The sequence below is a fragment of the Agelaius tricolor genome, unplaced genomic scaffold, assembly GCF_023055355.1.
Source record: "Agelaius tricolor isolate 1412-34295 unplaced genomic scaffold, bAgeTri1.0.p SCAF_5, whole genome shotgun sequence".
Lineage (NCBI taxonomy): Eukaryota > Metazoa > Chordata > Aves > Passeriformes > Icteridae > Agelaius > Agelaius tricolor.
Genome location: NW_027269265.1, coordinates 55,669,456 through 55,680,247, shown reverse-complemented (window position 1 = coordinate 55,680,247; position 10,792 = coordinate 55,669,456). Strand labels below are relative to the sequence as shown.

The 10,792-nt window shown below is 49.3% G+C and overlaps 2 protein-coding genes across 3 annotated transcripts in view; one reads left to right on the top strand and one right to left on the bottom strand.

Moving 5' to 3' along the window:
• The first annotated feature begins 823 nt into the window (after nt 1-823).
• The window catches only part of CCND1 (cyclin D1), a 16,761-nt gene continuing 6,792 nt past the window's right edge, over nt 824-10,792 (top strand). The window contains exons 1-4 of one of the 2 annotated variants that reach the window (XM_071428366.1): nt 824-1,197; nt 2,926-3,141; nt 3,577-3,736; nt 8,813-8,961. In XM_071428366.1, the coding sequence (XP_071284467.1) occupies nt 1,000-1,197; nt 2,926-3,141; nt 3,577-3,736; nt 8,813-8,961 (723 nt within the window). In that variant the 5' untranslated portion in view covers nt 824-999. Of the gene's footprint in view, nt 1,198-2,600; nt 2,836-2,925; nt 3,142-3,576; nt 3,737-8,812; nt 8,962-10,792 lie in introns of those variants that run through there. The other variant, XM_071428367.1, reaches the window with a different exon arrangement.
• Nucleotides 4,557-10,792, bottom strand: part of LTO1 (LTO1 maturation factor of ABCE1) — a 25,143-nt gene continuing 18,907 nt past the window's right edge. Inside the window, exon 5 of the mRNA XM_071428368.1 lies at nt 4,557-5,545. Coding sequence (XP_071284469.1) covers nt 5,468-5,545 — 78 coding nt within the window. The 3' untranslated portion in view covers nt 4,557-5,467. The remainder of the gene's footprint in view (nt 5,546-10,792) is intronic.

Below are 10,792 nucleotides of genomic sequence, written 5' to 3'. Positions count from 1 at the left end.
ATTTTCCCTGGGTGGGGTGCCGAGTGTGGCTTTCCCCGGTGCGCAGGATTAGCTCTTCCCCCTGTCCCCTGCCACCTCCGTGCCCCTCTAGGAAGGTGAAACCTTTAAAGTGAAAGGAAAGATCTTAAAGGAAAAAAAAGAAAAAAAAAAAAAAAAGAAAGGTTGGAAAAATAACCACCTTGGGAGAGGGGTGGGCACCCCAATTGTTTAAAAAATTTGGTGTGCGGTAAAACCATCCTGGCTGGGAAAAAAACAGGACTGAGGAAATGGGAGAAAGGTTTTCCCTTGGGATCAGCTACAAAGAGGAGTAGGTGTTCAGGTTGGGAGTGTGCCTTTTTAAAGGACAGCATGGCAGCTTCGTGCCAGTGACAGCACTAATAATAATAATAATAATAATAATAATAATAATAATAATAATATTGATAGCAAACAGCGAGGCACTGCTGCTGCTCCACTCCGCTCCCCTCCCTGGCGCCCCCGTAAAATAATACAAAGTCTCCTTGCATTTCTCTCCCTGGTGTCTGTGTGTGGCCTTAGCCCCATTCATCGTTTGGCTCCCAGTGCAGAACTTGCTCCATTTTTAAAATTATGCATGATCCACTGAAGAGACAATTTGGGTTTCCCCCACTTCTGCCTTGCCCTTGAAGAAAGCGAGCCCTTGTCTCATTTGCATTAAAACCCTGCTCTCTATAAGCTAAGCAAAGGGGAAGGACTTGAAGCCTATGGGATGGCTTTAGGGCTCTGCCCCTTGCTTTTGGCTCTCTCTCTCTTTCTCATTCTCTCTCGTGCTTTGATCTCTGCTTAACAACAGTAACGTCACAGAGACTACACCAGGAGAGTTTTGTTGGAAGTTAGAAAGTTTTTCAGCCTCCAGAGGGCTGTAGCGGCAGTAGCAGAAGCAGCATCCAAGGGACTCCTGGAAGGGGAAGAGAGAGAGAGCGAGCGAGCGACTGACTCAGTCCTGCTGCAGAGAACTGACTCGAGGCGACGAAGGCAGACATGGAACATCAGCTGCTGTGCTGCGAGGTGGAGACCATCCGACGAGCCTACCTGGATGCCAACCTCCTCAATGACAGGGTGCTGCAGACAATGCTCAAGGCGGAGGAGACCTGCTCGCCCTCCGTCTCCTACTTCAAGTGCGTGCAGAAAGAAATCTTGCCATATATGAGGAAAATAGTTGCCACTTGGATGCTGGAGGTTTGTATCTTTCGGCGACTTTTTTTCCCTGCAAGCTCCGGCCACCGAAACGAATTAATGCGGGGGAGCCGCTGCCCCATCTCCCGCCCCCCCTGCCTTTCCCCCGGGATCGCTTTCCCGGCTCGGCACACGTTGCCTGCCCTCGGAGACGCCCGCGTGGAACGAGGGGACGCGGCCCGAGGTGGCGGCGGCCGCCGGCTCCGCGTCCCCGCTGCCGCCGCCGGGTCCCGGCGCCGAGGGGCGGCGGACGAGACCCCCCCCCAGCCCCATCCGCGCCCGGTGCCCCCGGGGCTCGGGGGGTGCCCGGCACCTTTTCCGGCCGTCGGGGCTCGGCGGTGCCGGGGCAGAGCCGGCTCGGGGCTCCCCCGGCCCGGCGGGGAGCGGCTCCGGCCCGGCCGCCGAGCCCTCGGCCGCGCCGCCAGCCCCTGCTGCCAGCCCGTGTTTTCTGGGGGATTTTTTATTTTAAATTAATATCCTTGTACACGTATGCAAGCGGCTGCCCGTGCCAGTATTATGCGCCATCTTTGTTCTTTTATTTGCAAAGCTAAAGTGTTTATTAATCGGGAGAAAAACGAAGAAAGTCCCGGGGAGCAAAGCCAAGGGTGTGTGTGTGTGTGTGTGTGTGTGTGTGTGCGTGTGTGTGTGTGTGGCGGGGGGGAGCGGGGGAAGGGGCCGGGGGAGGAAGGTCGGGGGCCGGGGGACCCCGCTGGGGCTGCGGGCAGGGGGACCGGCCCGAGGGGCTCCGGCGTTTCTGGGGGGAGCTGCAGGGTGAAAGTTTCTTTGTTCAGCGTGAAGAGAGGCTGGAGCTGCGGTCACCCCTCAAAGGCACGCTTGTGCTGCGGCAGCGAGCGGCAAGGTCGCTTGGAAAAACCAGTTGGAAAGGGCCTGGTCCCTGGCGAGACACGTCTGGGGGGGATCCCAGAGGGAGCCCCAGGAGCTGGGCTACATTTTCATGCCTTTTCGGAAGCCCTGGGTGCCCGCGATGTATTTTTAATTAATTTTTGAAACCGCAGCGCCCTGCCTTGCTGTGGGAAATGTCGCGCCCGGCTGTGCTGCAGGGCGAGAGAGGGAGGCGGTGGATTTCACTTCGGGGGATCCTCCTGGAGCCCCCCAGCAGCACCAGAGGCACGGGGCTCGGTAAAGGACCCCCGCCGCTTCATTTTCAGCCTTTTTTGAGAGCTCCAATTATTTTTTAAATATTTTTAAATATTTTTTGAAAAGATGACGTCTGGGGAAATGAGGCTGGACGCCACCTTTGTGTCTCGACCGGAGGGGAATCGGCAGCACAACGGCGAATTAGATGAAAAAATAAAAGCGAAATAAATAAATCCGGGGCCGAGCCCGGCTCTGCACCCCGTTACCGACCACGGGGGTTAGCATTTTCCTCCGCTTTCTGTCTTCTTCCCTTTTTAAAAATTTGTTCTTAGGGGCTGAAAAACTGGGCACAGACCTCTTCTTCGATTACCCTCCTCCCCTTTTGCCATGAATCGCCTGCGGGTTTCTAACGCAACATTTCCCCCCACTTTGTCACTCGTGACTTTCATTTTCTTTGATGCCGCTGCTTTTCCCATATTTATCCATTTTCCCCAACTGCGTTTCCTCCTCGTCTCCTTCAACCTTGCCCTTCAAAGCCTGGGGGTGAGGGAGGAGGGAGGGCGAGAGCAGCGGGACAAGCCTGGCTTTCGCCTCAATTAAATTATTCTTCAACGATCTCTCTCCTTCTTGCAGGTTTGCGAGGAGCAGAAGTGCGAAGAGGAAGTTTTCCCCTTGGCTATGAATTATTTGGACAGATTTTTGTCGTTCGAACCCCTCAAGAAAAGCCGATTGCAATTGCTCGGAGCTACCTGCATGTTTGTGGCTTCAAAAATGAAGGAAACTATTCCTCTGACCGCAGAAAAACTGTGCATTTATACAGATAACTCCATTAGACCCGACGAATTACTGGTAATTTCACGTTCAGTCACTTCAAGAATAAAAAAAAAAAAAAAATCGATGCAAAAATATTAAAAAAAAAAATAGGGGAAAATGACGGCAACGCCGCACGTTGGGAAGCGGCGGGCGGGAGCTGCGGATGCGGCGGCGGGCCGGGATGGGGCCGGGATGGGATCGGGATCGGGAGCGGCACCGGCTCCCCCCGCGCGGCCGGCCCGGCGCTGGGCGGCCCGCGGGCTCCCCCTGGCGGCCGCGGCGGGCGCTGCCCCGGCGCGGGGGGACCCCCGCGGGCCGCCCCGAGCCCGGCCCGGCGCTGCCGCTGCCGCTGCAGCCGAGCCCCGGCACCACCGTGTGCGAGCGGCTCTAACCACGCTCCCCCCCACCCCACCCCCTTCTCCTTCCTCTTCTCTCCTTCCCCCTTCCCGTCCCTCTCTGTTCTCTTTGCAGCAAATGGAGCTGCTGCTGGTGAATAAGCTGAAATGGAATCTGGCCGCAATGACCCCCCACGATTTCATTGAACATTTCCTCACTAAAATGCCTCTGGCAGAGGACACCAAGCAGATCATCCGTAAACATGCTCAGACTTTTGTGGCTCTGTGCGCTACAGGTATGAGCCCTGCACGTTGCGCAAAGCGCGTTGCTCCCCGACACCATGCGCCCACCCCCTGGCTTGTAAAGCTTCCCGTAGCTGTCGGTCTCAGAGCTGCGGGGAGGTAGTTTAAGCCCCGATTATTGCCCCTTGTTTGCAGAAGGTGGATTACTTTGCCAGAGGTAAGTTTTTTTATTTTCAGAAGATATTTCGCTTCTGAGTCGGAGTTTCGTGTGGATGTCAGGGAGGGAGAGGGACGCCCCCCCATCGCTCTCTGTAGCTCAGCGTGGTGTGATTTCACGATTTCCTCGCCTCCCCACACCGGGTTCGTGTGGGGGCTGCAAAAGGCTCACCGCCCGTGCAGGGAATCCTTCCTTCCCTGTGTGGATTCATTCTTTAGGATGAGGCAGAGGGAGATTTTCCCTGTGAATGGCACTGCGTGGGGGTTTTAAACCTTCCCTCTTCAAGCTGCCTCTTACCCCCCCCTCCCCTCGCCCCGTTCCTCCTCGGTGGCCGGTGGATTGGAGGAGGGCCACGCGGCACGGAGGCTTTTCCTGGCACAGGACCGAGCCGCTGCCATCTGCACCCTCGTGACCACGTGCTGTGCTGGAGCCATGAGCAGGGCCAGCCTCCAAAGACGCCAAGGAGCCGTGGCATCCACGCTCCAAAACCTCGGCGGGACGGACGCGCGCGGCCGGTGGCACCCGCTGGTGCCGTCTAGCCTTGTTCTCCAGAGGCTGGATTTGGTGTGAAAAGGTGGAAGGAAGATGGCAGGAGCTCAGAAGGAACAAAACAAAAAAAAAAAAAAAAAAAACAACCAACCCAAAAAGTTTAAAAAAAAAAAAAAAGTTTTATTTCGCAGAACCAACCCCTCTGCAAGGCCTTAAAGGTAGAACGACCAAGCCATAAAAGAGAAGTTTATAAACACTGGCGTTGCTCTTCATCTTGGGCCTAAAATCAGCGTGAGGGGCAGCTCATAGGTGAGGTTGCCTGGAGCAATGCTTGGTGCTGGGAGCGCCACAACCTTCAAACCACCGGCAGGAACATTTTGGGAAAGTCCAGTGTGTCCCTCCATGCCAGGTTCTGCCAGATACGAGGCTGCTGCGACTCTGGAGGCATGATTTGCTAAGTTTGGAGCTAAAAAGAACGGCCACCCGGGCTCCCCTTTGGATGTGGGGATGTTTAACCTAGGTTGTCGTGTTGGCAATGACAGGGATGAAAGCAAGAGTAGTTCAAAGGTTGGAGACTTGCTAAGAGTCCAGTACTTTGATCTACTGTCGGTGTTGTTATGTTTCTTTTAGGAAGCACATCCAGAGCCTTTATTTAACACTGCTACACACCACAGCTGCAGAATGGATCAGTAAATGAGAACCATGTTCTGGGAGTTGTACTGAGCTTTTAACAAAACCGGTGCTGAGCTCACCAGTTGGGGCCCTCTTGAGCTCCCTACTGGAGCTGGGAATATTGCCTGGGGAAGGAGCGCTCAGGAAGGCTGCCACTAGGCTCTGTGTTTTTATTGTTATTTTTGGATGTCAGGGGTCTCTCTACCTTTTTGCTTTTCTCATGACTTCTTTGTTGGCTAGTGAAGATCACATGTGGCTTAAGCAGCATCTGGACTTTGCTTTGCTGTTGCTGGGTTGTGCTGCATTTCCCCTTGCCAAAACGAACCTAGATGGACTGCAAATGCCTTGTGCTGCCTGGATGCTGTGGGGCCCGATCCAAAGTCCACTGGAAACACTGACAGCTCGCTTAAGTGGCCTCAGGGGCAAGTGCAGTCTCTCCTCTGCCTGTATCCTCTTCTGTAAAGGAGGTTCTCCTGTGAAGAGACTGCAAAATAATGCTTGCTTAGAAAACAAACCCTTGGCCAGTTGGCTTACCAAGGTGAAGCCTGTGGAAGTGTTTGTAGATGAGTGTGTATGTGTTTGCTCCAGAAAAAGAAGGTTACACTGCAAGGTGGAGTTCGGGGGAATTCCTCCTAGGCTCCCTCTCCAGTTGTCTGGTTAGTAGAAGTGGATTTGTTTGATTTGGTTTGGTTTTGAAAAATCCATTTTCACCAAAGGATGCCTTTGTGCTGTGGTAGGTTTGGGAGAAAAAGCAAAAAAGAAAAAAAAAAAGAAAAGAGAAAAGAAAAAAAAAATTACCAGGGCTTGTTTGAAGTTAACACATAATTGAGCTTAATGAATGGGACTTTGGCATGGCAGGGCAAGGCAGGGAGAGCTCAAAAGGAAGCAGGCCTCTTTTGGCCCAAGTTAAGACTGGTGTTGAGGGAGAACTGCAGCTCTATACAAGCATAACAATGAATAGCAACAAATATTGGAGCTTCAGCATTTCATTATGTTCCTCTGGTTATCAAAACATACCAGGTTCATTATTATTATTATTATTGTTATTATTATTATTGCTGTTATTATTGTTACTGCTTTGGTCCTCTCCAAAGGAGAAAGAAAGATCTCCCTTTGAAATGAGCACGTTACAATTCTCCCATTCTCCGGCCTTTATAAAATTGGAAGTCTCAAGGTATGTGACCAGTTGGAACCTGTTGCATCTTGCAGCAAGTGATTTATGTTCACAGTTTTGATTTGCCTCAATGAAAAGATTTTCATTCATAGCCCCCAGCTCTCCAGACGGATGGAATTGCTGCTCCATTTAAAAAGGAAAAGGGGTGACTCGCCTTGTTAGGAATTTTTTTAAAGCGCTGCAGCGCCTATATGCCTGCTTTGTCCTCCCTTCAGGGTGGCTGGCATTCTTCTCTCTCCTCCCCCTCCTCTCTCTCTCCCTCTCTCTCTTTTTAACAACGCTGAAGTTGTTTATTCTTTTTGGATGAAGTCTCAGATAGGCTACTGGGGATGTGTGCTTCAATTGATGGGGCCCCCTACCCCATTGTGGCTGTGTCAGGTCTAATTCATCTCACCGAAGCCCCCTTGTTCCTGAGTGCTCAATAGCGCAAGATGAGGCGATGGAGGCTGACAATGATGCCACACTCTTCACTTGGGGGCATCCAATTACAGGCGAGAGGGGCCCCCTGATTAATATGCTGAAATTAGTGGCCTCTGCCACAAATAATTCCTTGTTGAGTTGCAACAAAAAGGCAGTCCATGCTGCTTGTCTGGAGTGGTTATAGGGACAGACACAAACTGGTCATTTAAACTTCATTATCACTTTTCCACCTTGGAAAGAATGAGGGTGTGACTATGAATTCATGTTCTTGTTTACTGCTCCATTTAAAAGAAGAACACAAATATTAATCCCAAACGTGATCCTGTCAGGACGGGCTCATTAAAGTGACACATTTTGGTCATGTCCCGTTTGTGGAGCATCGTAAACAGTGTCGGGAAGGCACTGCCACTCTACCCCTCTGAGCAGCCCCATCCTGGTGGGATCCCTGCTGGGAATCCCCCATTTCCAAAGTCCACCTGCAGTTCTGTGTCGCTATTTCAGTTCAGGACTGGCTTTGGAATGGCAGAGTTTTGGGGTTTTTTTTGGGAATGACAGCAGCTTGCTAGAAGGTGGGTGTGTTTATATCTGCCTGGAAACAAGCAGGTTAGGAAAAGGGGGCAAGCCAAATTTATTTTGATGTGTTTATTTTAAGATAAACGAGATGACTTTAGCTCAGGCTTGCCTTTTTGCTGGCAGTGCATCCTCAAAGCTTGGCCAGAGTTTCGTGTATCAGTTTAGTTTTGGAGGTTTGCAGGATGCTGGGCCAAGTGCCCCTTTGAAGGTGGGTATTGGTCAAGGCCACAGTGGAGTGTCAGAGGTGTCTGAATAAACAGATTCAGAGCCAGGACTTCCATGGAGTCCTGAAGGCTTTAGTTCCACTGGTAAAACATTTACACAAAAGTTATTTTATCATAATAAAGGAGATGCATGATTTAATACTTAAACAGTTCCACTGAGCCCTCTAAGCTGTCCATTCCTTTGATTTCATTCAGGGGTTTGACAGATGGTTTATATTTTTCCAACCCAGAGGAAGTTGTATTCTGATAAAAGCTGAAGGAATGTATCTCAGGTTCTGGTGTACATTGCGGTGTTTCCCTTTCTCCCTCACAAAACTGGACCTTGACCTGTGCCACTTGCTTCCTTTGTTCCTGATTCTCCTCCAAGGTGTGCACTGCCACAGATCAAATGCATTCCTGCTCAGCAGAAAAGAGTCTTATCATTAAAATGTAGACTATTATTATTATTTAAAAAAAACCTAGAAAAACTCAAACCAAACCAAACAAACCCAAAGGAGAAACATGCTAAATGGCAGAGATAGCCCCTTAAGGGATCCTGGGAGTGGCTTTGTGGAGAGACCTACAGCAATGCAGTCTGGAAGGGGGCCCAGCCTCTTGTCAGCATGGTGTCACATCAGAATGTAACTGATTGTCCGCCAATTCTTGGGACCCCCGTCACTTAGTTATGCCACATTTACATTAAATCCCTGTTGCCAGGATGGATGGCAGCCACTGACAAGAGACTAGGTTGAGACAAAGCATTTTTAAGATGAAACCTTAATTTAAATATGGATTATCTGCCTCCTGACAGGGTTAAGCAGTCTTTCTCTTTTCTTTCTTTTTGTTGATGTTGTTGTTCATTAAAGCAATATTCCTTTGAGTGTCAGAGCAAAGGTTTCTGCTTTAAAGGGGCCCAGGACTCGTTGTTAGAGTGCACCTTGGATCTGACCGTGCAAAACACTGCAGGATGTGAACAGGTTTTCTCAGATGTGCAGTGCCATTGGCCCCCCCTGGCATTACTCACAGGAGCAAAGCATTTAAACCTGGACAAACGGGGGCCCTGCTTATGATAAAAGTACCTCTGAGTGATGAATGGCCTCCCAGGCCCAGTGCTAGGAAGGGCCACTCTCTGCAGAGCAGTTGCTCATGTGGATAAGTGTTTGCAGGTTTGGACCTGTAAGAGTTTTACAGCAGGAGGCACCTTTCTGCTCACCATTTTCACTGCCTTTTTGGATGCAATAGTTGGCAGCTGAAAACCATGCTGGTACAAAGAGTGTATGTGTATGGACAGGCTTCTCCTAAAGCAATCATTTCAGTCTTCTTTTTTTTTTCTTTTTTTTTTTTTCTTTTTTTTTTTTTTTTCTCTCCTTTCTTCATACAGATATTAAATTTATTTCAAACCCACCCTCCATGATCGCAGCTGGCAGCGTGGTAGCAGCTGTGCAAGGCCTGCATCTGGGGAACACTAACACTTTCCTCTCCTATCAATGCCTCACACATTTCCTATCACAAGTTATCAAATGTGATCCGGTAAGTGACTCTTCCTCTCGGTTGATCTCCTGCATTAAGGGTTTTTTTAAGAATGAATGCCTGCTTGCTGCATGGGAGCTGATCTGACAGTAAATCTTGGGGAAGGTCAAGCCTCAGAGTGGGGATTCTCAATGTGTTCTCTTGTGCCCAGCCTGCTCGTTTGGCTGTTGTGATGCCCACTGTGATAATCTGCGGTGCCTGGTTGGGAATGGCACGTCCAGCTCTGGTGTTTGGGACAGGAGGAAGCCCTGCCCCTCCTTAGGATGTGGCAGAGGCCGTTTTACAGGGGCTCCTGGTTTAATTACCCCCGTTTGGCTGGGGGTAATTAAACCAGGAGCCCCCGTAAAACAAAACTTGGGGAATAAGACCAGGAAACAGTTGCTGAGACCTTGTGGTAACTCTGACCTTATCTTTGACCATTCTTGAGGCCTTTTATTGTGCCAAGTGGTGTGAAAAAGCTCTTCTTAAAAGAGTTCTAATGATCTAATTTGGTTTATTACGTGCTGGACCTTCACAGTAGCTGGTATTGAATTCCTTTTTGGAACGAGTGCTTGTCCCACGACTTTCTGACAAGGTAGATGGTCCTCACAGGACCCTTCATTTTGCCCTGCAGCTTCCAGGAGATGCACATCAGTAACTAGTGAGCAATAAACCTTTCATGAGTGAATGGGCCAGGAAGGGAGCCTACAAGGAAGACCTAAAGTCAATGATCCATGTCATAATGGTGTGTGAAGTTGGGGCAGAGTTGAGCTTTGTTTTGTAACAATGTGGAAGACCAATAAATGGATGCTTTAAAAAGGTTCTTGTGAGGTCTCCAAGAGCTGGACAATGAGTCAAATAAAGACAACTCTGTGGTTAGGAGCAGAATCTTGGAGATGCTGTTCAATTATTTTACATGTTAATAATTTAAATGCATAGAAAACTGTCCCAGTCCAGCCACTGCAAAACTGGGTTTGTGTAATTGGGCTTTGTTGATGGGATCGAGCAATTTCATTGCAATTAATTATTCTCAAATGAATATTTTACCTTTGATAGACTGTGTGAAACAATTGCTGAAAAATGCAGTATCTCAGCTTGTTATTTTATGTTACCACCTGAACAGTGCCTCAGTATTGAGCACGTTCTTCTTGCCACTTATCTCACTGCAGCTGAAGTAATACAGTGTGGAAGTGTTAAATGCTCTAAGCACCCCAAATGCTGAATGCTCTTAAGAAATGCTGAACTAATGGGCTGCTCCGTTTGGTATGCACGTGTGATGCTTTCAGTCAGTTTGTGAGCAATGCAGATAATTCCAGTGTGTGGTTGGCCACTGTCCAGGGTGAGATGTTTGAAGCAGGTACTGAGGGAAAATGCTTGCTATCTGTCCAGGCAGCATCTTGATTCAAGCAAGATGATTTAACCATTCCTGATACTGGGCACTGAAGTGGATTCTCTCACATCATGCAGAACAACAGCCTGTCCTTATGTGACTTGACTTAGTTGATGGCACAGCTCTTGAAAAAGAAAACAAAGTTGCTTTAGCAAGAAAAGAGGATATTTTTTTAATGATTTCATTTTAATTGTCCTGAGTCATTGCAAGGCCACAATCTGTCTGACCTGGGCTTAGTTAACAGCTTGAAAAGGGAGTAACACCCCTCCAGCTTCCAGTGTTAAATATATTCTCGTGTTAGGCAGAAATAAGGATTTTGTATGGATTCCTACAGAAAATTAGCATCACAAAGTTCTGTGTATGCACAGGTATATTGTTGTGTTTGGAGTGGAATAAGGGAACAGCAGCTTCCACTGCAGTTGTTCTGGGAGAGGAATCAGCTTGGTTTCATACAGAGCATGA